We start from the raw sequence: 27,418 nt of genomic DNA, 5'->3' as shown, positions 1-27,418 counted from the left end.
AGGGTGAAGTCCTCACATCTGTCAGTATTTTCCAGTCCTATTTCCTTGGATCACAGTGGGGAGGAGGTGAAGTCTGAACCCCTCCCAACTCCCAGGCAAAAACACAGAAATATGCCTGGGATTCAAAGCCATAATGCTAAGCAGAACTTCCCATTTCTCATCCACCCGGGGTCTGCTGTTTTGCAGAGAATTCTTCTTTTACTTTATCCTGACAGACATCTTGATCATTTCCATGATAATGACTCACGGCAGAACAAAGATCAAAAAGAAGATAAGTAGGCTGGAATCAGGGGGAGGAAGAAGAGGAGGAAATGAATTCTAACAGAGAAAGTAAGTGGCTCCTAAAGACAAGTTTTTTCAAAAGATAGCAACAATATCATCCCAGGGCAAATGACAGAGGTAAGCAGGATGCTGATGAAGACCTTTAGGGTAACGGATGGTGGTGGTTTTTACTGACCCCTAACATTTCACACTGGAAAAATTAAACAGACAAAATTAATCTCTGTGAAGGCAAGGTGCAGGATATAATGAGGATGGTGATAAAGGGATTCAGAGGTTCTGTTTAACTTTTGATCACCCGCACCACAGACGTGTTGGGACTTTATAAAGATTATTTTTTCCTCCATCTTTCCATACAGTGATTCATCCATCCATCCATTTAACAACTTGTAAAGCACCAAGACCGGAATTAGTGCTAGAATATTCAAATGAATAAAAGACATTCCATAACTTAAGGAGTTTACATCCTAATGGGTGGAAGCCTTCACAGAGGACAGAGTGATGCATAAGGAATTCACTAGTCAGAGAATGTCTTCTCCGGAGAATGTCTTCCGGGATTCCGGAAGGAGAAAACAAGATGGATAAATCAGAGAGATAAGAAATAGACTGTTTCAGAATGAAGAATATTCTGGGCAGTTAAAATAAACAGAGGAGTGGCAGGTGCTTATTACAAGTGCAGATTCTTAGGTCTCATCTAAGAGATTCTGATTTAGTTGTTCAGGGGGAGAGGCCAAAGACTTTTTCTTTTGAACAGAAAGTCCACATAATTCTGATACAAGCAAATGTTTGACAACTCTAATTTATATAGGTTAACATTTCCCCAAAAGATGCTAATGGTGCTTCATAAAAAAAAAGAAAGAAAGAAAGATACAGGTTCGAATTAGGAAATACTACATACTGAAGTATTCCTTTCTTGGAGATTTATAATGCACATTAGCATATTAGAAGTCCTGCAGTAAAGAAATTATTTTCACTAAGCAGTTCCCAACTTATTTTCCATGGACAAAAAAAAAAATCATGGTGCACCTATTAAGATCTCTCAGAACTATGAACTATGGAGCAAAAGTTGGGAAGAGCTGAAAGAGGATTCCAACCAGGTGAGTATATTCTGCAAGCCCACTGAATGGCTAAGGAAATGTCTGGAAAAGGACAGCAAAGCCAATTATTCTGGGGGATATGGCAGCATCCGCGACTTCCTACAAGTAAAGTTTAAAACCATCTATGATGTCCTAGTTTCCAAGCAGACTGCCAGCAACTTCCTTACTCTCACGTAATACACCGTGGTTCTGCGATGTTATTTCTGGTCACCAACTCTATGTGGTAACCACAGCTGCTGGAGACAACAGAAGTGCCCAGAGTTCAAAGCATCAAGGAGCAGAAACAGAAGAGGAAAGAAAGAGGAGGTATCCTTGCCCAAATTTATCTTTATTGCTATCATGTGTTCTGCCCAGAGCATTGGCAGTTGGGGAAATTCCTCCTAGCAACAAAAGAAGCCTCTGACAGTCAATATAAGTACAACAAGATATGAGCCTAAGAAATTCCCACCCCTTCAAGGTGCCTACTACATGCCTCTGGGAGCTTTTGAACCCTGTCTTCTTCCCTCTCTGCTGGTGAGTCAAGGGAGTTTTGCACAAGGGCACAGGCCACTTCCTTCTTTAGCAAGGAACATCACAGAGCAAGAGCATGAGAGAGCTGGACAAGTCAAGGCAACACAGTGATTCTGAGCAAACTGGTCTGTGTGCTGAATATTTCAAGATGTACATACTGTCCTAATCAATGTATACATTTTCCCCCTGGTATTAGCTTAATTACTTCCATACACCCCCACATCAGCTTCCCATATGCCACATGGGGACACACACATCCCATCTAGAGGTGATTGCAACAATGTGTTCCAAATGCTTCTTTTATATCCCAACCATCTCAGAGCTTTTGAATACAACTGTCCAATAGCACAGGTATTTTTTCAATCATCCCATAAATATTTTCTGAGTGTCCACAAAGGTTTCCAGGCACCGTGCTAGACACTAGAGACACCAGAATGGAAATAGGATATTGCTCATTCTTACTGAGTCTCAGGCCTAAAACAACAACAGCAACAGCAACAACAACAACAACAACAACAACAACAAACCTGAATTTTACATTCAGCCTGTCAGTGCACAGAAAATCCAATTATCAGCAGCATAAAGAAATAGACAAGGGAGATAAGGTTTGGTCCTTCCCCTTGAAGGGTTTTATGGCTCAGAGCACCAAGCAAATGAAAGCATTTGCATTTCGGTGTCCTAGTGGGTCTAGCAACTTACACTGGAATCTACACATAACAGTACAGCCTGGAATTAATAATGAATGATCAGGAGTGAGTAGAACAGAATGCCAGGATCTCTACTTCCCCAGAATTGCTTGTTCCCAAACAAACCCATGGATTCTCACATTGGGATTCCCTAACCTGAGAGATGAATACCAATAAATGCTTCAGAGTTAACGTAACTTTAACTAGTTAATTAGCCAAAAAATGCAAATTCTACCAGGATAACTTGGTAGGTTTGGAGTCTAGTCCTAAGGAAGCCAGCAAGATCAAATCTAACATTTCACCAAGGCAATGTTCTCTAGCAGGTCGTATGTGTACCCTAGTATGTGGTCTGAGGTCCACAGAATAATTGTAAGTAGTCAGCAAATGATTTTTTTTTTAATTTCCAGAGGTTGTTAGATATGGAAAAAGATGTGGCAGGTGTGGTGGAATTTAGGGAACACTGATATGGTGCTACCCAGCCTCAAAAGACGGTCCAAGAAGAAGCCTCTGAAAATTTTCTGAGATTGCGAGATACATCAAAACAAGCAAGAAGCTGGTCATGAACTTACCCACACATGTTGGAAATATGTCCTCATTGTTGATCTGGACCTCAATCCAATCCATAAGAAGGTTCATGTATTGGGGAGCTGGCAGGGCAGTTGGCTTCTTGTACTTGAGGTCATCCTGCCACCGATACTCATATTTGGGGCCCCCTGACATCACAGGACAGGTCTGCTCCGTGCAGAACTCACAGATGGTGCCATAGATGAGGTTGATCCGATTGAAGAAGTCCACCACATGTACTGCCACCCAATCGTTCTGGTCCTCCCCACTGGGCAGCTGCACAGCTGCCTTCAGGTCCACGCCTGAGTTGAGGGATGCCTGAGCCCGTTTGTGGAGCTCAAACCTCTGTGTGCCAGGTTCAAATTTCCTCTTGGGCCGGAAGGTCTTGTCCTTGTTGAACACCTGCTTCAAAGCTATGGACATGGTCTTCTCCTTCTCTTCCTTTTTTTTGCAAGAAGCAAAAAGGCACCTAGAACTTTTCAGTGAGAGGTCACAACTCAGCAGGGTTTTCCACTGCCAGCCCTCTGGCCCCAGTCTTGCGGTCTGCGGTCTTTAATCTCTTTTAAGCGGCTCTGTCCATCTTCCTCTTGAAGAGTTTCCAAGAGAACCTCATGATTCTTCCTAAAGGCTGAAGACAGAAGGGTCTTATTAGTACTCAGTTTGTAGTTAAGGAATGACACGTGCTTAGATCTGATTTCCATGTCGCTTCAGGCAGTACCTTACTTCCATCCAGGTGTAAGGATGTTGAGGATACGCCAAACCCCCCAGCGTCTGTAATGGTGATTCATACCACACAAATAACTTTTTCCTTCATGGCCTTGGGCAAATTTTTCGCAACTCTTTCCTGTGTGGTCATAGACTAATGGACTCTCTAAAATGTTAAAGTGAACACGTGAGTCAAGACCCCATCCCCATCCCACATATGCTCCTTTTAAGAGCATCAGCCCCACCCACCACTGCCTTTATTGAGTAAAAGAGGAATCACTACCCCATGCTCTTAAATATAACTGATTGGAGCAGGGGTGGCTATCACACCAAGGTGGCTAATAAGAATATCTCTCCTGGGAATTTGGGATCAGGACCCAAACTTTGTCAGGCATTGTTCTGAGAAACAGTGAAAACCAGGCCTGGTTGAGTCCTATTTGGACCACATGCAGCGCAATTAAGAAAGCTGCTTTGTAGAGAGGGGAGGGGGGAAAGAAGCACAAGAAAGGCAGGAGAAAAAGGATGCAGTGGAGAGGAGGAGGGGGGAGGAGGAGAGAAGGAAAATGTCACTGAGATGCAGAGAAACAGAGACAAGAGCACAAGTTGCTGTAGGGAGAAGTCAAGAGAAAAAGAGAAACAGTGAGGAGAGTGGCTTCTTGAACTCCTAATAATCTTCTAGGAATTGGTTCATTATTTTTGAAGCCTCACTGTGATTACAGCCCTTGAGATCCATATGTTTTCCCTGAATTAGTCAAATAAATCCCTTGTTTAACTTCAGCTCACTTCAGTGGGTTTCGTTTCTTTCCAAGAATCCTTAACTATGATGGCATTGATCACCCCTCTAATATTTCATCATTTACATTTCTGATATCATCCCCTAGAGTTCTGAGACAGAGGTGTACAACAGAACTTCCTGTGATAATGCAAATATTCTCTATCTTTGTTGTCCAGTATGGTACCAACTAGCCATATATGGCTAGTGAGCACCTGAAATGTGGCTAGGGTATTGAAGAACTGAATTTTTCATTTTACAGAATTTTAACTAATTGGAATTCAAATAGCCACATGCAGCTAATGGCTACCATTTTGGAAAGAGTAGCTTTGGTCTTCAGTGCTCTATTATCTCATTTGATCCCTACAAAATCCTGGTGTGTTTCATAGATTTGTAGTAGTTATCATTATCCCTGAGTCTCTAAAAGATAAATTTACTTGCCTAGCAACATCCCATGGCTAGTATGGGCATAGTTAGGACTGAAATCCAGTTTCTTGACTCCTAGTAAATGGTGATACCGTCTATTCTAAAAAGCAATACTCTTCTATTCTAAAGAGTGATATCCTTCAACCTGTCTTTCCTGCTGATTTCTGAAGCCTCTTTACCCAGACCTGCCCCTCTCCCTTGTCACACACACACTCTCAAATAAAAAAAATAAAATCTTAAAAACAACAATAACAAGAACAATAGACCCTCTGTATCACAAATGCTTAATTGCTGACAGTAAAGCAGCAACCACCCAAGAGCCACCCCTCCAGGTCTCCAGCAAATAAGACTTGCTGTTCTGTTATTCTGATAATGTGGGTGCCATGAGTTACCATGGTTCTCAGAACAATCTTCTTTCATCGCCTTACATGACCCTCAGTATCATTTGTTTGGCCATTTCCCCAGGGACTGGAGTATCTGCTTGCATGGACATCAGTGTGAAATCTTCCTCTACCCATTAGCAGGCTCCTGTGCACACCACCAAAAGACTCTCTAGCACTTCTGATGACAGTGTGTAAATGACACAGAATAATCATAGCAAATCTTTGTCACAAAGTCCTACAGTGACTAGTGCTGACAAACATTTCAGTAAATATTAAAACCTTATATGAATTTTGGAGATTTTTATTCCAGAGATAGTTAGATAATGAACTTTAAGGTATCAGTCTCTCGAACTGGCTGGGCATTTATTCAAAACTTTAACCAACTTTAAAATCACTCTTTCTTTTTGCCTAAACATAAAAGGTTTACCGGAGGGAGGGAAATCATCTTTGGGGATTTATTTCTCAATCATGTCCCTTAATGTGCCACTATTGGCCACTATTTATTAAACTCTACTATGTACCAGATCCTTTACATATATTAACATTTTAGTTCTCACTACAGTCTTGCATGGTGGATGTTTTTATGACCACTTAACACAGAAAGAAACTGAGGCCCAAATAGATTCAATAATTTGGCAGAAATCACAAAATTAGTAGATGGTAAGGCTAAATTTTGAACCCAGAACATTCTGGCACTGAAACATATGTGATTTTTTTTTCTCACTAAAGCTACTTTAAAATCTCATGAACATTTTTATGTTTTCAAAGCTCCTTCACGTATAGATTTCAAAGCTCCTCACAACAGGACTATAAAAGAAGCTAGAACAGGTGGTATTTTTATCTCCACTTTAGAGATAAGGAAACAGAAACTCTGATCTTCTCTAGTGCTCTTTTCAAAAGCATTAACCATTCTGACGTCCTCAAACATGAGGATGTCTCTTCTGCTTAAAGTTTTTCGTCTAGAATGAAGTTCTCTGGAGATGGGATAGATTGGAGGGTGGGCCACCATGTTTAAAGACATTTGCAATCCAGGATGGGTAATAACAATTTCATCATACTACCAAGTGGCTGAACAAAGAGGCATCTGTGTCTTTATTTGAGTGTCAATGCTGTATTGAGGCAGATATCCAGAAGAGTTTTGAAATGAAATGGGAACAGGAAATCCACCTGTCCTTACCAACCCAGAGCCCCATCAGGACCTCTGTCCATAATTTACACAGTGGGCTTATTAAATGGTTAGAGCAGTACTTCTCAGATGTTACAGTGGGATCTTGGTGATGCCAAATGTACTGTCCATGGATGACATATTAGGGCACTAAGAGATCTTGTTAGAAATGCAGGTGCTCAGGCCTCACCTCAGACCTAATAGATCTATGTCTGCACTTTAGCAAAATCTCAGAAGTATACCCTTTGAGGAGCACTCCACTGGAAGACTGCCTGACTGGCTGGGTAAACAGATGACAAAATAAACCTCCATTTGTTGTTCTGCCGACAGTGTGCTTCGTAAACATAGTCTTCAATTGTGTGTGAGTGTGTGTTTTTAAGAAGAATGAGGGGAAACTCACTGTTCTGAATACAAATGCCTTGACAGATGCTGACAACCACCTGGTCTGTTGATCTGGATTGATTTGGAGAGCACAGTGCCCAGAACCCAGGAGGTTACGAGTGAATAATTTTCCATAAATGCCAGACAGAATGTAGATGCTGCTAATGCTGCTGCAGCCTCATACAGAAAAGATTCTTTGGCTAAAGAAAATTTAGCACTAGCAACAACACAGTTGTTATTCTCTGTCCTTGTCCAGTCTCCAGAAAGGAAAAAACAAGTCATAAGTTTTGCCCCCTGGGTGGAAGCTATAATCAAATTTTATGTTATGAATAGCATTCACTACAATGCTGGTTCTCAATAAATATCTGAAGACAAGTGCTCATTCAATCAATGGACATTTACTAAAGACCTTTTATGTGCCAGACTCAAGGCTAGGCACCACAGACATAGAGCTAATGAAAACTTGGTGTCTGCCTTTGGAAAGTCCACAATTTGCTGTCTAGTTTGAGGTTAGTTTATTGGCTTTTGTTTTTTAAGTTACAAAGTTAAATGCACCAACGTGGGCAGTGATGTGATTTCTTCACGGGATTACTCCGGTTAGGAATGAAAAGGACAATAAAGAGTGAAGTCTTACGGAAAGAGAAAAATGGAAACCCAAATAAACAGCATAAAATTGACAGGAGCTCCATGTGTTCTCCATATTTTCTGCTTAATAGATCAATTATAGCAATAAAACATGTGCACTATAAAAATATGCAAAGAGAATTCGGCTGGGCTGCAAGGGAATGTTGACAAGGTAACTAAGCAACCCTGGCAGGGAAAGTTCTTATTTTTCTTTTCCTATTGATGTCTTCTGCCTTATTAGTTGAAAATTCAAAGTGTCCTTGCCAAGATGAGGAAGAAAGCAATTCTCCCATTCACTCTTAGATCCATTTTCTCTAACTCTGACCTCCTCTAAAGAGATGTTGGTAGCAGAGGAGGGTGGGCAGGCAGAAAAGAGAGAAACCAGCTGATATGAGTTGGGGAGAAAGAAGTTCAATATCTCATCTATGGGATGGAGGACTCCTGGCAGGACCAGCCGGCAGGGCAATTTACTGCAGGAAGCTAAGGGAAATGCCCCAGAAATGTCCTCCGTGTGGGACATTCCATGGCATTTTCATTGCCAGGGTCCCAGGAACTAGGATGGTGCCTGGCACAGAGCCAACCACTGAATGTTTGCTGAATGAATGAAGAGATGACAGTAAATGAAGGACCCTTTGCATCAAAGTGAAACCACAAAAGTGAAAACAAATAGAACCTTCTATACTTGTTATTTGGGGACTCCACCTCACTCTGTAAGCTCATTGCCAACTCACTGAGATCCAATATTACCAGCTGCTGTGCTGCTATGAAGCATCTCTCTTGAAAGATGAAGATATCTGTCCGACTTTTCTCTCAAATGGGCTGCTCCTTTCCCATGTGTTACCTAAAATTCCAGCTCCTCAGAATTGACGAATGACTAGTCTGATCTCTCATCTTCCCACCATTTTCTCTTTATGGCTAGAACACTATATGGAACTCTCTGACACCCCAGAAACTGAATAAAAGTAGATCAGGTTTTTATCTTAGAAGAATGTGTGTGTGTATGTGTGTGTGAATAAAATGAATATTACCTGACCTTCCCAGGCTCCAGTAAAGGACATGCCTAAAAATGCGATTCCATCAACCTTTTTGTACTATTTTATTCCTGCCTACTCATTAAGATGTATCTTTGCTCACAAGACAACACCAAATTAGAGAGATTCCTGTCTGAGAAGCAGCTCTATTTTTTTTTCCAACTAATCTACCTCCCCAACTTTAAGCTGCCATATCATTGCATTTTAGATTAGTTGGGAAAAACCCGGCTGCCTCATTTTAATCTTCAAAGAGTGGCATGATTTCTGAGCTTCTGAATGCCCATGTTATTTCTGAACCAGATGAAGTCAGTATAAGCAGGTGCAGCCCCCCAGAAGCCTGTTGCACGGCTCTGATGACCTGTCATTTTCTGGTTCTTGAACATCCATTCAAGTTGACACTCTCACTGGTTCACTCACTTATTTATTCAGCCACCAGTGCAGACATTCTAGCATTAAAAATGAAAGTTAAGTATTCCAAAGATGAAAACATTGCATGTACCCCTGTATACTGCAGAGACAGCAACAGCAGTGATCAACCAATGCACTGGTCCTTACAGCAGAGATCCATACTGAGTCACCATTCCACAGACGTAGGAGCTTCACCATTCCAAAGAGGACACTTGGTGGTAAGAAACAGCGAAAAGAGTAGAAGGATAGGAGAGGGTGGGATTTATTTGGTGTGGTTTAATTCACCACATACATTCTGCTGAAGAAAATGCAGCCTTTAAAAAAAATGTTTTTTTAAAGAAAGTAATATTATCTTAAATATAGGCCTTCTGGAGGCCAGCAGAGAGTGACTTGGATTCTCAGTAATGAGGAAGATGGCAAATCTTTGTCCAACCATGGGCAGGGTGAACCCAATGTTGCCACAGTTTTAAAAATAAATAGTGAAGGTAAAATTATAAGATAAATGCTCAGTTGACCCACTGAATATTTATGAAAGATATCCTAATTATTTTATTAATTTTTTAAGGGGGAAAATGAACTCCAAGTGAGTAACCATTTGCTTTATTATTTCCAAATCTCTGGTCTACCTAGAAAATACTTTTATGGTTAAAAAAAAAAAAGACATAGGATTTGAGAACCCAATACATAAGGCATCTAAAAACGGGGGATGGAGGATAAGGAGGGAAGGACAGAGCTAATACCTGAAATTTAAAAACTGAAGCAGATTTATTTTTAAAAATTAATAAGTTAATTTTAATATATAATATAATACTACACTATTTTCAGATTTTTTAAATTCATTTTGTGTCAGTTTCAGAAAGTTGTGCCTTTTAAGTAAGTTTTCTATTTCATCTGTCAAATTTAGTGATATAAAGTTTCATAATATGCCCTTATTATTCTTTTAATGTTTGTAAGATTTGCAATGATAACCCTACTTTCAAATATTGCTAATTTGTATTTTGCTTCTGCTGTGACCTGAATGCGTGCCCCAAAAATTCATATGTAAAGCTCTAATCCCCAGAGTGATGGTATTAAGAGATGGAGCCTGGAGGTAATTAGGTTCAGAGAAGATCATGGTGGTGGAGCCCAGTGGTGGAATCAGTACCTTTACATGAAGAAGAAGAAACACCAGAGCTTACTCTCTCTGCTGTGTGAGGACATAGTGAAAAGGCAGCTATCTGCAAGCCAAAAAGAAGGCTCTACCAGAACCTAACCATGGACTTCCAGCCTCTAGAACTGTGAAAAATAAATTTCTGTTGTTTAACCCAAAAAAGAAAAAATTAAGGCAAGTAAAAAATGTATTTTTACTTTTTAAAGCACAGGTGTATACCAGCTGGTGTGATGTCACTGAGAATCTCTATTGGATACTGGGATAAAGGTCATTGTCCATTACCATTTCCTTCTTTCTCTTTGAGACAGAGTATGACAATTCTTTCTTGGGAAAGTTCTGCTTTAAAGGAAAAATGTTCAAATTCAAGGAAGTTGGTTCCTGTAACTGTCAACAGACTTATTTACTCTTAGCCACCCTAAATGAATTTGAGTCTCAGGATCTGGAAAATTTTTATCCCTGGCACTATGGGAACTTATGTATGACATCTGGAACCACTGCAAGAGATCTGTGAAGGGGGTAGAGAGAACAAAATGGGCTAGAAGACTGGAAATTGGAAAATACAGTTTTAATTTTCAAAAGAGTACTATTTTAAGCTTGGGGAGGTGGGTAAATTGACAACTGCAGGCAAGATTTAGAGCAATATAATCCAGTAGCTAAGAGCATAGTATCTACAGGGTTGCTGTGATAATTCAAGAGGGTATATGTAAAATGTCTGGAACACAGTAGGCACCGAGTAAGCTGGTCTGCTATCATCATTATTATCCTTTGAGTTATATTATGATTCAAGTTTTTAAACAGAGAGATTCTTGAGAGACCAAACAGCTGCTGAAATCTTAGAATGCTTAAAATTCTATTCAACCTGATTATATAACAGTAACAATAACTAACATTTACTTATTTTTCAATCTATTTTAATTTCTGTAACAACCTCATGAGTTAGGTATTATTATTAACCCCCACATTTTGCACTTAGAGAAACTTGAGACATTGCAAGATTAAAACTTGGTCCCAGGTCAAAGAACTTGTAAGTAGCCAAGTTGACTCCAACGCTCTAACTTTAATTAAGACTCCCTCTTTAGACAGATGGGTAGTTCACAACAACAAACAAACAAAATAAAAACAGGAACTTCTAGGGCATATCTAAGGAGCTTAGGGAAAGAGATGGGAGAAACAAAGACTTAGCCCTATGTACCTGGTCATGCACCACTCCCAAAGACACATACTTGTTGAATCTTTGTGGTCTAGAGTCAGAAGACCTGGATCCAGGCGCTGACAATGATTCTAACTGACTATGTCTTTGGACAAAACCCCTTTGATGAGCCTCAGTTTTGTTTTAAAAGATAATGGTGCTTATCTTTCAGGATTACTGCAAAAATTAAAGATATTGCCTATGAAAGCATTCCATCAATGGAAAACCATTGTGCAGATATTGACATGGGGACTGGTGACAAAGGGAACTACAACTTTCGACAGAATATGAAGAAATTACATGAGTAATGGAAAATGATTCCATTCAATGCAAATATGTGTTTATGAGTAAGAAACAGGGTGAGGGAAAGGGGACAATGGGAGCCCCTTTCCTAAAAGGAAACAAAGAAATCAAATGCTTCCTTCTTGCTTAATTTGGATAGACTTCTAATTCTTAGGCAAAAAGAAATAGTAATCTAAGTGATTTGATGATAACTCAATCAATATTCCTCAACATTTATAACCCACTTAGCTTAATATTGTAAGAGAGTTCCGGTTATTTTTGCATATAGTAAAATCTAGTGTAATATTACTTCATGAATGTGGATATATCAGGGCAAATTGTATGCCCTCCCACGAATCCCTCAAACACTTTTTAGAATGGAGTATAAAAGGTTCTCATTTTAAACATCAAAATGCTTTACATTTAATATAATACCTTAGGTTATAACTCAGCTGTGACCTCTGCTAGAGTGATCCTGCTGGAGGATTCAAACTGCACCCCAGAAACTCTCAAAAGAGAAGAGACAACTATTTGCCTGGGAGCTTTTCAATTTGCCTAGGTGAAAACAAATGGATGAAGAGGATAAGAGAGAGATAAAACTGAGGCAAATAGTAAATGACACCATCCTCTCTACACTCCTGAACATTCCACAGCAACTGAAAAAGAGCTGTGAAATAAAATGGAATCAAACAAGTAATTGTAAAGGATATGGCCACCTGGAGGATTGGGCTAGACCCTAATGCTACAGTCAGAAAGATATGGTCTTGAGTCCAAAATCTGCACCTTAACTAGTTACCCTCCTCAGTTAAACACTATCTCTTTGTGCTTCAATTTCTCCTATGGCCAAATGAGGGCACTAATATCCTAGTGTATTTGGGGTTAACTGAGATAATGTAGTAAAGCTGGGCAAATGTCAAGTCCGATACTTATTAATCCAGATTTCTCTTATTAGGTTTCAGGTGGCTTCATGAGCAATAGGAAGCCCAACCATAACCTGGTCTGTTCTTTCACTTCTTGTAAGACCTGAGCACCTGACCCTAAAATGTATAAAATCTTGGAAAATTTTGGAGGAGATTCTGTTTCCCCACTTCTGAATTTTTTAAAAGATTTATTTATTTATTTATTTGAGAGAAAGAGAGAGAAGTGGCAGGGAGAAACAGAGGGAGAGAGAGTCTTAAGCAGACTCCGCACTGAGCATGGAACCTGACACGGGGCTCAAGCTCACAACCCTGAGATCACAACCTGAGCTGAAACCAAGAGCTGGCTGCTTAACTGACAGCCACTCAGGCGCTCCCTCCACCCCACTTCTGACTTTTATGAGGGAGAATTTTTCCCAAGTACACAACTGGCCTTTCTCTTTTTACTAATGTTGTCCTAGGGGAAATGGAGTAATTAGCTTAACTGGTAAATTTGAGAAAAATCAACTGGGCCTGCTCAACTGGCTCAGCTTTACCTCTTGGGAGCTGCCTGCCTTCAAAGAGTGTTATTTGCTGTTTCCCCCGCTTTCTAAATGGAGGAAGCCTGTGGGTAAGTCTGGGGCTTAGACTGAGCAGGCTCATGTGGTTAACAGACCTGGAGCTTTGTCTTCCAGTCTGGCTTCCATAAGCAATAAAGCTGATATTTGTTTTTGTTGTTGTTTCAAGTAAATTCTTCCCAAGCCATATAGAGAGGAGTGGTAATTTTGTTTATTGGGGGCCCTCTTAGAAACCCCAACATTGGGTTGTACAGACTGGTTTGCAAAGGTAGCTTTTTTTCAGTAGAGATTCCTTGTGACATCAATTCAAGGAAAGCCATATACAGTTTATAACTTAAAATTTATCTGCAGAAAGTCTGTACCTACATACAAGGCATGCACAGTCTTAAGATTTTTCTCAAATAAGAGAGACGACCTCATCACAAGGAGCATCTGTCCCAGTTATTGCCCAGCTGCAGGCGTAAAGAGTGAGAAGGTTCAGGACAGAGTTCCTCCTTCATCTATGAGCTGTTTCCAAACCTTGCCCAACAGTCAGCACTAGGCTTCACAGTCCCATGCTGTATGTGGCTACTGTTCAGGAACATATCACTGGTGTTCTCCATGGGGAATCTAGAAACTTCTATCCAGATAAAACCTCTTCTTTGCCAAATGCATTTTCTCAAACTTCTCTTTGGGTTAGCTTCAACCTCTTATAAAGGGGAAAGAAGCAGAGAAAGAAGGGAGGAAGAAGGAGAACCAGTCAACCATCCCCATCCTATTATGTCTGTATCTTGTACATAACTCTTTCTCTCTCTCTCTCTCTCTCTCTCTCTCTCTCTCCCTTCTTCTCTCTCTCTCTCTCTCTCTCTCTCACACACACACACACACACACACACACACACAGTGACCTCACAATATGCTCTATTTCTAAGCTCAGTTGTCTGGGCCCTCTGCAAGGGCCGGCTCACACCCTAGACTTTACTGGAGCACTAGGACCTAATACAGGACCCAGCACAAATAGGAACTCATTTGTTTTGTGGTTAAACTATGTATCTAAATTATTGCTAATCAGGTACCACACAGATAAACAGTTCCTCTCCAGTTGAGAGGGACATGCCCCTAGAATCATGATAAGACATGATCAACAAAAGAAACCTTTTCAGAAAACAGATATTTCACACAAAGGTCAACGGCAGCCACTAGACATGTGGTTCCATAGGCCAATCTAAACAGCTCACACGTTTTCATTTTCCAGCATTTGCTAAAACATCAGCTCCTTTGGAAGCATGTTCAGCCTTAAAAGAATGTTAAAAAACACACAGTAGATATTTATAAAGATCTTTGCATGGTGTTACAAAAATCTCTATCTGTGTTCTTTGTTTTAAAAAATAAGTTTAAAATATATACCTCAAAGGAAAAGTAATGCAGAAGTCAATTGGCTTGGGGAATTTTTTTTTCTTTTATTTTTTTCTTTTTTTTTTTAATTATAATTTTCACTTTATAAATAAGACTACAGTGTTTTTTAAAATTTTTATTTATTTATGATAGTCACAGAGAGAGAGAGAGAGAGGCAGAGACACAGGCAGAGGGAGAAGCAGGCTCCATGCACCGGGAGCCCGACGTGGGATTCGATCCCAGGTCTCCAGTATCACGCCCTGGGCCAAAGGCAGGCGCCAAACCGCTGCACCACCCAGGGATCCCTTTTTTTTTTCTAATATAAGAAGAAAATGTGGGGGATCCCTGGGTGGCTCAGTGTTTTGGCACCTGCCTTTGGCCCAGGGTGTGATCCCGGAGTCCCGGGACCAAGTCCCACATCAGGTTCCCTGCATGGAGCCTGCTTCTCCCTCTGCCTGTGTCTCTGCCTCTCTCTCTGTGTGTTTTTCATGAATAAATAAATAAAATCTTAAAAAAAAAAGAAAAGAAAAGAAAAGAAGAAAATGCATCCTATAACCTTCTTTAGTGCAAATTTTGCTTCTGTGACTTTGGTGCCCATCCCCTAGCTTTTGCCTCTGCTGCATCCACCCTTGTCTTCTTTGTATCCCTTCACATTGGGACGTGGCCGCAGGCATCATGGGCCCTACCCTGTGTTCTTTAATCATCCTGCCCAGTACCAGGAAATTCTTTTCCCTTGAGCATGATCCTTGTGTATATGTCAGGAGTCCTGTGAGCAAAATCATTGCTGATGGGATTTTATAGCAGGAAGAATCCTCGAAAATCACTTAATTCAATTCAACCTCTTAACGTATTAAATACAAAACCAGAAACAGACACGCCTAACGCCCAGAGTGAGGTGAGGCCCACAGTTAGGACAGGCTGGGGCTGAAAGCAAAGTCTCAATCCCAGTGCCAATGTTCTTCCCATAGAGCCAGCCATAAGTCTCTTCAATGGTTAAGCAAACCTGACACCTAAGTACCCTTCAAAGGGGCCCGCAACTTAACTATCTCTTTTGATACTTCAACACAAACCATATATTTTTTTAAATCCCCCTAGTGTTTTTTAAGGCTTTTATTTATTTTTTTTTAAGCAACACAGTCCATTTTTCCCCATTATAGAAAAATAGGTAAAAATTCTCTCTTCTTAAAAAATTCTCCCTGTTAAAATAGGGAGAAGAACCCTCACTCTTAGTGTATCCTCTTCTGACAGCCACAGAAACCTCTCTGAGGACCTTCAGGTTTTGGCTCTATCAATTAGACAACACACCAGATCCCTAATGCCCACTGCACCTGTCAGTGACTAGATCTCTGCCCTGGCCTTTCCTTGGCTAGCCTTCCTGCCATCATCCTTCAGCCTTCAAGGCCTGAACAGTTGCCTCATCTCCAGCCAGCCTCTCCTGACCATACTGTTAGGAAGTGACCTTATTTCCCATGCTACAATGCTCTGCATTTTTAACCCTTCCTTTGTACCAAAACAATTTGAATCATTCATTATTCTCATACTACCTCCCCCTTTCCAGCTCACCTATAGTCAGGACCCACCCACTCATCTGGCAGCCCCTACAGTTCTATCAAACCAGACTTCAAACACAAGCTGCCACTTCAGTGAAGATTCAATCCACCTCTTCATCTTCCCTCCTGACCCTTCCTTAATCTGCTTGGTTTCTACTCATTCTTCTCAAGCTCATTTGAACCTCTGCTTCTCAACAAATATTTGTGGATTTCACTTGCTCTGCTTGAGTTCAACAGTCTTGCCCCAGCACCAGCTCCCATTTGTTCTTTTTCCTTTCATTCCCTGTGTCACTTCCATGAGCTTTGGGAACTCTGGTAGAAGTTGAGAGTAGCTGCTGAAGAAAAATAATTTGACCCCTATTCACCCAGAACCACCTATCCACTGACTATCAAGTTCCCCTGGGGGACCTCCTAGGGACTCTCAGAAATGATAGAAGACCAAAGTCACCTTTGGGTGACTTACTGTCACCTTTGGGTGACACCTTTGGGTGTTTACTTAAAATCCAGACCCTAAGGTCTTACCCTTCACCTTCACATGTACTGACTCTGATACATTCCAACATTTAAGAACTCCCTAAGGCAGAGAGTTTGACACATCAGGCCTAGTCTATTCAGGAATCCCTGGGCCAGTATTCATTTACTGAGGACAATGGAGGCAGGACAGCAATGTGGCCATTTGGAATGTTGGATGTCCAGCAATAAGAATGACAGGAAAAGGCCTTTTTTTTTTTTTTACTTTCAGAATTTAATTCAGGTATACTTGTTACAATTTTAAGAGAAATTACACAAATGATACAGATAGAATGTGTAACTTCCAAACAAATATAGGTGAAAGAAATTAAAAAAAAAAACCTTAATAAGTAGATAAAGATAGAAAAGAGAGGGGGAGGTTAGAGAAACAAAATAAAAGAACAAACATCAGTTCATAGAATCTAAGATGATATAACTTGTAAAATACACCTACGTTTTATATGCTGAGACTTAAAAAGTTAATTACAACAAATTAGAAGTATCCTAGTTTCAAAGATGTTAAAATATGGGGAAAATGTGTGTATATAATTATACTAGATGAAATCTGGTATTACAAAACTGACGCAAGATGAAAATACTAAAACCATTTAAGAGATCAGATTGTCTAAATTATATTTTTAAAAACTAACTGTAGGCAAATTTATGAGACATACTGCAAGCATAAGGAATACAAAGGTCCCACCTGAAGGAGGGCTGACCTGAATCACACTGAGGACTGGGAGTATGGCCCTTCCCTTGACTGGCCCATCGGCTATGCCACTGATGGAGAGCCTGGTTCAGTTAACCAGTCCCTCCATCCTGTATCTGTTGGCCCTCGTGCTCACTTCGGCAGCACATATACTAAAATCTGTTGGCCCCTGTATTACACGGGCTAGTGTTTAAGCAAATGAGTCTGAGATCAGATGACCTGGGCTGGTCTCCCACATCTATCATTTTCAGAGCTGTGGACTCCTGAACTTCTGCAACATCACTAAACTTCAGTTTCCTCTTCTATAAAAGGGAGATAAAATTATCTATCACATAGTATTCCTATGAGAGTTAAGTGACATTATCCAAATATAGCATTTGAGAGAGCACCAGGCACAAGGTAAGTTTGTAATAAGCACTGGCTTTTAATTCTTATCATTAACAATGCTTTCTTGAACTCACTCATTTATGTGTGTCCCATCCCTTCTGGACAGGGAACTCTGTAGGCTTTCTGCTTTCCCTCTTTTAGAAAAACATTCTTAGTAGATTACACTTGGCAGGACTATGACAGTGATGGAGTAAGACAGTGGGTGAAGAAAGGTCTGGCACCAGGGAGGTACTTGCTAATCGTCCATGATTATTGAAAGGCTGATCACCTTGCAGGTCCCGGTAGCCAGGAACAGCAGGATTTTTCCGTCCTCATAACTAATGCTCTGCACCTCCCTCCAGCTACTAGGCAGAGGAGTCTGATTAGGAGGCTTCTCCAGGGACCACATGGAGAAGCTGGCCAGAAAGCTTATGTTGATTAGACATTTATGCCTATTATTTTATGATGGGAATTTGAACTCTCTCACAGCAGTGCCAGAAAAACTCATCCTGAGTCAAAGGGTGCTTTTTTAATACCAAATATCTTAATTCTGATTTTCTTATGTAACCACAATGGGCAGACTTGCCAAAAATGTTAAAAATAGAAGACAACCAAAAATCAAAGAGAAAAATCTTCTCATAGCTCCTAAATCAACCATTGCATAGAAACAGTTACTGCACAACAGTGGGATTCATTTTTTTCTTTCACTTAGGGGAGTGGTTTTTGTTTCTCCTGTTTTATTCTTTGGGTTGTTTTATTTATTTTCCCCACACTATTCTTTAATGACAAGTGAGGGTGACCCACTCTTCTTAAAAACAATAAAAGCTACAGGGGAAAAAAAAAAGCCTATAAAGCTTCCAAAGGCGTGGGTGACTTTTGCCCAGAGAAGTGTACTCTCAAGTCAAGCAGTGGAAAACAACTGTGGCCGCAGGCACTGGGCTGAGCCAAACCCCTGTGGTGAGGACTCACTTTATTTCTGGTCCAAGCACAGAGTCCAGGAAGCCACATCCACTGACTTCTTTTTTATTTAAGATTTACATTCATCAATATATCTTGTTGAGAAAGCTTCCATTAGAGATTTCCTCTTTGCTCTAAGAAAGAGGAGGAAAAACAGAAACACAGGGACCTCTCCTAGGAAAACAGCACCCACTGGGCAAGAGATCAAAACAGGTGCGTGCTACTATCTATCTCCTACTCTATTTCCCTTAGACTGCGTTTTACTCTTTAAAAGAAAAGAAAAAGGGGATCCCTTTTTGGCTCAGCGGTTTAGCCCCTGCTTTCAGCCCAGGGCATGATCCTGGAGACCCAGGATCGAGTTCCACCTCAGGCTCCCTGCATGGAGCCTGCTTCTGCCTCTGCCTGTGTCTCTGCCTCTCTCTCTCTCTCTCTCTCTGTGTCTTTCATAAATAAATAAATAAATAAATAAATAAATAAATAAATAAATATCAATCTTTAAAGAAAAAAAGACAACTCCCTGAGTTTAGATAGTGTTTGATTTTATATAAGTGACAGATGACTCAAATTCCTTTTGGAAGAAGGTGGTGTAAGAATCTATAAAAACTCTAATAAGCATAATCACAAACATTTCTTCCACCAACTTTAGTCAATTAAAAAAAATTCAAAGGCTTAATATAGTTGAAGACTGAAAAATACAGAGTTCCACAAAGACAAGGCTGTCATATAAAAAGATGAAAAAAACTAACACTTTAGCACATCTCAAATGCAGATCTTTATATAACTGATCAAGATACAACCATTTGCAAATATTTATATTTTAAATCGCAAGATGTTTATTCTCCCACTCCAGAGATCATGAGTGATTATAGAGTGAGCTGATCCTCATTTGGTCTCCCCTAATTTGCCCTAACTCAGCGTGGCTTCTTGAAAAAGACAAAATCCAACAGACTAAGCCAGTGGAGCCAAGGAGCCCTGATTTATTTTAGCTTTGAAAGGCCACTGTCCTTGGATTCTCTTTTCTGCAGGGAATGCAGTCCACACCACTGGGCTCGCTGTCCTGCATAAAATACACGTTTTTCTCATCTAGTGGAATGATCTTGTGAAACGTGAGCACAACCTGCACAGGCTTCAGGCGGAGAGAGGAGGGGGAATGTGGGGTCCTGCTTCGAGGCGGATAAACCTTGCTCACTCAGCACCAGGCTTGCAAGGAGAGCCCAGACAGGAAGGAGGCAGGGCCTTGACCTTCAAGATTTCCAGTAAGCAAAGCTTTCCACGCTGGCATCACAAGCGGAGATGGAGTTGCAGCCTTGAGTGAGGTCCCTAAACTGATCCACATCAGAGGAGAGCCCAGAAGTGGAAAGTGGGGGCAGATTACGGGGGGATTCCAGACCCTTCTCCACCCAAAGGAACTGGGAAAAGAGATGATGGACCCCATCATGATGATTCCTCAACATCACCAGAGTCCCTCTTCTTGTTCCAGCTCCACCCCTAACCCAATCTTGTTCACAAGAGGAAGGCATCTTGGCATTCTTTGGGAAGATGCCAATAGCCTGAGTTTCCAACTGGGCATCTGACCTGACTGCAGTCATAGACACTTGGAACACAAACTGTTTCATTTTTATAATAAGTTTGGCTTTAGGATGTATTTAATTTTATAAAGCCACCTCAGGTTGTGGGCGAGGGTAAGACTAAGTAATTCTGATGATAATCTGCATTTCCTCTGACCATATCCTACTATACATAAAAGGGTCCTTGCAAGTAAAGCTGCTTTTCTGACTAATGAAGAAATAAATGTACACCTCATTATTCCCTGGCCTGCCAGAAACTCCTGAGGATTGGAGATTTAGAAGAAATGATTCAAGTGGAGTTTCCCTAGATCTCATCAACCCAACCTACCTCTCTCTGCTTTTCTTATTTCATCTCTCTCACTAAGCTGGCTGAAAAAACCTCACCCAAGACAGGAAACAAGTGAAGGCAATGACATTTTTCTTTTAATGGCACAACCCAGGTCAGCATACCCTAAACTAGCTGCCATAATGATGGAGATGGCATGTGCCTGCTGGTTAGAACCCTCCTATCCTTTCTGTTACAGACACATAGTTATTTCCTGTTCTGGGAAATTTTGGAGGGGCAAGAAAAGGAAGACAGGAAGGGAAGAGATGTTTATGAAAAAGCTGGCAAAGGCTCTTTGAGGATCTACAATCTCTCTTATGTAGGCCTATCAAAATGAACCTAGAAATCTAGAGCAAAACCTTTGAAAACAAATCTCATGTTCTACTTGAAATTTTAAAATATACACAATGTTTCCCTCAGCAAATCACTTATAATAATCTATCAAAAGACAAATATAGTGTACTATTGTGGCAAGCAGGTTTTAAAGAGGGCTCCTAATGATCTCTGCCTCCTGGTATCTTGTCCCTTAAATAATCCTTTCCATCTAAGTGAGGGCTAGACCTAGTGACTTATTTCTAGAGAATAATATTTAGCAAGAGAGATGGGGAGCATTTCTGAATTTAAGTTATAAAAGACTGACTTCTGCCTTGCTTGCATATTCTTTCACTCTCACTCACATGCTTGCTTTGATGAAGCCAGTTGCCATGTTGTGAGCTCTTCTTTGGGAAAGTCCACAAGGCAAGAAATTGAAGGTGTCTTTCAGTCAGGTCAGTGAAGAATGAAGGCCCTTAGGCCAATAGTCAGTCCATCAGGAACTGAACCCTGCCAAAAATCACTAAATAAGTTCAGAAGGAGATCCTTCCACATTCTACCCTTCAGATAATGGTAGCTCCAGACTACACCTAGGTTACAGCCTTGTAAGAGTTCCTGAACTAGAGAACCCATCTAAGCTGTGCTCAGAGAAACTGAGAAGTACATGCTGTTGTTTTCAAGCCACCAAATTTTGGGGTATTTTGTTATGCATCAAGAGTAAATAACATGGCTTTTAAGCATCAGTATTTGTAACTGCACACAAAAGGGGAAAATAACCCAAAAGTCCATTCAGAGGGAGCTAGTTCAATCAAGAATGGCATATCCATACAAGAAACATTAGGCAGCTTCAAAATATAATGAGGTTGAAATTTCTATACTGAAATGGAAAGATTAGTCCACAAAAATTAAGAAGCAAGTTGCAGAACAATGTGAGATTTCTAAAACATGTCAGATATCCCAATTTTCATTCCTGTGAACTTCAGGTAAGCTCCTTACCCACTGTTCCCATCTCAGAAAATAGCAACTGTAGTTATCTAGTTGCTATAGACAAACAAACAAAAGCAAAAGACAAAATATACACAAAGAGTAAGAAAAAGAAGAGAGATTGCTCTGACTCTCCTCTTTCCCTCTAACTGCTCATCCAATCCATCAGTAAATTATAGGGTTTGCCTTCAAATTGCCACCACATCCCACGCTTCTCAGCACCCCCTCCAGTTACTCCTCCCATCCACGCTACCATTCTCTCTCTCTCTTGGACAGCAGCATTGAACGTGATTTGGTGCCCTGCTTCCACTTCTGCTCTTCAACAGTTTCCAGACAATAGCCAGAATGGCACTTAACAAATGCAAATTATATTAGGCCACATCCTTCTCTAAACTCTGTAAAGATTTCCCATTACAGTCAGAATAAAACCAAATTTGCTATGTTGGTGTCCAAAGACATAATCTACAGATCTGGTCTCTGGATACTTTTCCTTCCTCTACAATTCTTCCTCTCACTTACCTACTCTATCCATGTTAGTCTCCTTGATGTTTCTATAACAAGTTCACTCTCATTTCAAGGCAGTATTAGGTTGCTAGGGCTATCAGAACAAAGTATCACAGACTGAATGGCTTAAATAACATCAATTTATTGTCTCATGGTTTTGGAGGCTAGAAGGGTAATGTCAAAGTGTTAGCAGAGGTGTGCTCCTTTTGAAGGAGCTATGCAAAGATATGCTCCATGCCTCTCTGCATGCTCCTGGTGGTTTGCTGGCAAACTTCAGTGTTCTTTGGCCTGTAGACCTATCACCCCCGTCTCTGACTTTATCTTCAATGGTGTTCTTGCTGTGAGTGACAGTCTCTAAAATTCACCTTTTTAAGAGGATACCAGTCTTTTTTTTTTAATTTTTATTTATTTATGATAGTCACACAGAGAGAGAGAGAGGCAGAGACATAGGCAGAGGGAGAAGCAGGCTCCATGCACCGGGAGCCCGACGTGGGATTCGATCCCGGGTCTCCAGGATCGCGTCCTGAGCCAAAGGCAGGCGCTAAACCACTGCGCCAGCCAGGCATCCCGAGGATACCAGTCTTAATGTATTAGGGGCCCATCCTACTCCAGCATGATCTCATTGATTTTAACAGAAATGACCCCATTTCCAAATTAGGTACTAGGGCTTTAGAACTTCTATATATAAATTTGGGAGAGACACAATTCCACTTACAAGACCCTTTGCCATTACTGATCCCTCTTTCTGGAAAGCTCTCTATCCAGTGCAGTTGCCATGAGGATGTGCCTTGCATAAGCAGCATACTGGCTAGGAGTCACAGCTGCTGTGCTCTGAAATCCATCTCTGCATTTGTGCCAAAGTCATGCTTCCCACAAGCTACTCCTAGTCAGTGACTGAGCACAGCAAAGATGACAAAGCTAACCTGTTCCTGGGAGATGAAAAATCCACCTAACAGGTACCTTTGGCTCAAGGACTCTCCAAAAGCCTTACCAAACACTCTAGAGTGCTTCCACTCACCTCCTTCCTCCTCTCTCTTCTTTACCTGGGGTTCGACTTGCATCACAATCTGAAGGCTCTCCCAGGCTCCCACCAGCACCCTCCCCATTTTCTCTTGCATGTGGAGCAGAGTTCTCCAAAGGGCCCTGCACTTTGTTGAATGCTCTGTTGTAGTGAACTTGAAATTCTAAATATGTTATTTAAAAAGAGGACCCACAAAAAAAAAAAAAAGAAGAGGACCCACATTTCATTTTGTACTGAACACTAGTTTGGCTCACAGGGATGCCTTAATAAGTCTTTTGCACAGTTAACCCATGACGTGGTTTTACTTCTTGGGAGACCCAGGCTGGTATCTGGGGTATCAGATATCAGCATGACTCTTCACCACTTCATGTAAGCCTCTGGTCAAATGTCACCTCCTCAGAGAGACTTCTTTATCCTAAATAAAGCACACTTGATCCAACCCCGTCTCTCTCTCTCTCATTATCCTGCTTTAGTTTTGTTCATAACTCCAACTGATCTTACTATACCTTTTACTTGTTTTGTCTTTCCCTTGAGAACATAAACTATAAAGAGACAAAGACTTTTTGTTAATTATTGTGCCTCAGTTCCTATAACAAGGCCAGGTACATGATAGGTATCCAGAGGGATGCCTGGGTGGCTCAGCAGCTGAGGGTCTGCCGTCAGCCCGGGGTCCTGGGATTGAGTCCCACATCAGGCTCCTTGTGAGGAGCCTGCTTCTCCCTCTGTCTATGTCTCTGCCTCTCTCTCTGTGTTTCTCATGAATAAATAAATAAAATCTTAAAAAATACATAAAATATAAAAGGCCAGAAATGAGGACAGAATTCAAAGCCAAAGCAGTAAGCATGACAGCAAGTGCTGCAATCACCTAGAGGTGAAGTGACTCTGGATATAGTTGCCTAGAAGCCTACAGCTGGGATTTTAATGCCCAGGTAAGGACAGGTGATGTGGTCCTGGGCCTTTGCAGGGTAGGAGGAAATACCTGAAAATAGGGCTAGAAAAAACTACCACTGCTCCGTAGTAACTCAGGGAAAAGGCAAGTAAGTCTGTATTCTGCCCCAGTCTCCTGGTGAAAAAAAAATGTGTCTAATGAAAAAACAAGACACCAAGTCTGTGGCATGCACAAGTGTGTGGTGACCTAAATATACATTGTTTATATTGTGCAAGAATCCAGAGCTACTAAATCACCATAAAAATGTTCCTAGGACCAGAGAAATCTCTGTAGAAGTAAACTCAAATTGCTCTGTAGAAATATTTTCATAACTCAGGACTCACAGGACTCTCAGATTAAACAATTCCTGTTAACAAATGAGACAAAGAACCAAACCAGTCCGAGTAGAGGCCATGGGTACAATAAGCAGAAGAATTAGCAAGCACTCCAAGAGCTTATGGTAATAGAATAATCTGATGGGTATATCAACCAATTGTGTTTAAGGTTTTTAAATAAAAGAAGGAATAAAAACTATGAGAAAAAAACCAACCTCTGAAAAAAGAAAGACCAGATTTTGGGAAAAAAAAGTGAATAGAATTCTAAAAATTAAAAATGCAGTGTTTTAAGTTCCCTATTAGAAATAGCTGAAAAGAGAATTAGTATCATGGAAGATGGGCATGAAGAAATTAATCATGATGAAGCAGAGATAGAAAAATATGAAAGAGAGGTTGTAAGATATGGAAAGTAGATTGAGAAAATAAAATATACATTTAATTGGAGTTCCCGGAGAAAGGAGTAGGAGATTGTGAGAGAAGCAATATCAAAATGATAATGGCTGAAAATTTAACAAAATTAAAATAATGCCTATGCTCTTCATTTGAACATCACAAGTCCCAAGCAGGATTCAAAAGAAACACACACACACACACACACACACACACACACACACCCGACTCACTGTGGTAAAATGCAGAATCCTGGAGCCAAATAGAAAGTTGTGAAAACTACCAGACAGAAAAAGATAAGTCACCAACCTAATAATGGCAACCAGATTAGCAGCAGACATTTAATCAGTGCCAGAAGTGCCAGAAGATAATGGAATAATACATTCAAAGCAGAAAAAGAAAATAACTGTCAAACTATAATCTATCCCTGACTAAATTACTGCTCAAATGTGGGGCTGAAATAAAGACATATGCATACAAAAAAAAAAAAAAAAAGAAGAGAATATCCAATGCACAGATGCTCCCTGAAAAAAAATATTTAACAATAACAATATACTTCAATATGAAGTAAGATAAACTGAGAAAAAAAGATAAATAATAATGAGCAAAGAAGCTAATAAACATGGTAGTAAATTTATACACACTTCTGTTTAAATTTTTTTTTTAAGATTAAGGAGTAGAGGGGATCCCTAGGAGGCTCAGTGGTTTAGCGCCTGCCTTCGGCCCAGGGTGCGATGCTGGAGTCCCGGGATTGAATCCCACTTCAGGCTCCCTGCTTCTCCCTCTGCCTATATCTTTTCCTCTCTCTCTCTCTCTCTCTCTCTTTGTGTGTGTGTGCATGTCTCTCATGAATAAATAAAATCTTTAAAAAGATTAAGGAGTAGAGAAATTATAAACAATTTGGAACTAAAATGTTAGGTACAATAATATGGAAGGACAATTACATTAAAGTATTCTAAGGTGCTTGTTTGGTATGAGGATAGTTATTCTGAATATTTTTTAAAAAATTTAAAACCAAGCATGCATATTATAATTTATGGGAAATGAGGATGGGGATGAGGGGGGAAAAAAGGAATGTATAACTTCCAAAGTAGTAGAGGAGGGAAAAAGAGAAAAAAAGAATACTCAAATTAGATCTTTAAAGCTAGATAAAACTAGAAAGAATTTACCACTAGCAGATCCTCATTAAAGGAAGTTGAAAGAATGCAGTCCAGGCAAAAAACAATTGATCACAGATGTAATACAAGAAGAAATTGGGAAGAATGGAAGAAGTTATAAGATAGAATATGCCATGATATTAGAATTAAAAGAACAGAAAATGGTAAATATATAGGTAAATCAATACAAACATTGACCCTATTAAAAAAAAATAAAGGAAACAATGCTTGGTGGGCTTAAAAAATAGACTTTTTTTTTTTTTTTTTTTAGCATAGGAGTTGGTGGGACATAAATGGGAAGGGTTTTGTTCAGAGGAAGGTAAAGATACTGAGCACTTTTGAATTTAGCAGTAAAAGGTACATGCTAGGTTAAACACTAAAAGAATAAAAAGAGAATATAACTTTCAGAGCAGTATAGAAAAAAAAAAAGTGGAGTGAGACAACAAACCCAATAAACCCCAAAAGAAGACAATAAAGGAGAGAAGAAACATAGAAACTATGTGACAAATAGAAAGCACAAAAGGCTTTAGCAGATATGAATTAAAATGTATCAGTAATGGTAACAAATGTAAATCCACCCAAAGCTTCAGCTAAAAGATGGTAACAAGCTCAAATGCCTCCTGGGGAGGTTAGGCGACATAAATGAGCGTGCAATAGTTATAAGACAGCAACAGCTGAAATGAAATTGTAACTGATGTTTTCTTGGGATCAGGAAGACAAGACAGTGTAGTGGGGCCTGTGGTAAACTGGTGAGCATATCTGTCTAGAAAGGGCAGCTCTCACAGAGTGTCGCCATGTGTGAACACAAATCCAGCATCATTTACGTCAACCTTCCAACAAAGCTGGAAATTCAGTTTTGTGGCAAATCTGATTATTAAGCAAAGGCTTAATAATTTTTTTAAAAGCAAACACTGGAAAGCAAAAGGAAAAGAAAATGCTACCCATCCAGTGGATGGAAGGGAAAAAGATAAAATGAAATAGGCAAAAAGTGTGGTGAATAAAATGCCAAACTAGAAACATAAAACAAAGGAAAGAAAAGAATAACCTTGCAAACCCTTGAACATGAATGGAGTGATGGCTTATACTCAAACACCACCATGATCCACCCCTGTAATTTTCACCCTGTTCAACCTTATCATTTGGCTGAAGAGACGTAACATTAAAGGATGAGAAAAACACTGAACAATCCAAACATAAAGTACAGGGAGCCCAGTGGTCACTCAAGTCTCAAAATAACGTCTGGATGTTTCTTCCATTGGTTCTGCTTACACCAAGTCTCGTTTGGGGCTTCCTGGATACCAG

The 27,418-nt window shown here is 40.3% G+C and overlaps 1 protein-coding gene across 1 annotated transcript in view; it reads right to left on the bottom strand.

Annotated features, from left to right (window-relative positions):
• MOB3B (MOB kinase activator 3B) overlaps positions 1–27,418 on the bottom strand; it is a 188,598-nt gene that overhangs the window by 113,940 nt on the left and 47,240 nt on the right. Inside the window, exon 2 of the mRNA XM_072728131.1 lies at positions 3,142–3,764. Within this exon, the coding sequence (XP_072584232.1) occupies positions 3,142–3,559 (418 nt within the window). The 5' untranslated portion in view covers positions 3,560–3,764. The remainder of the gene's footprint in view (positions 1–3,141; positions 3,765–27,418) is intronic.

This window comes from Vulpes vulpes, chromosome 12 (genome assembly GCF_048418805.1).
Source record: "Vulpes vulpes isolate BD-2025 chromosome 12, VulVul3, whole genome shotgun sequence".
In the NCBI taxonomy this organism is placed as follows: Eukaryota; Metazoa; Chordata; class Mammalia; order Carnivora; family Canidae; genus Vulpes; species Vulpes vulpes.
The sequence above is the reverse complement of the archived record's forward strand: the minus strand, read 5'-3'. Positions and strand labels throughout refer to the sequence as shown.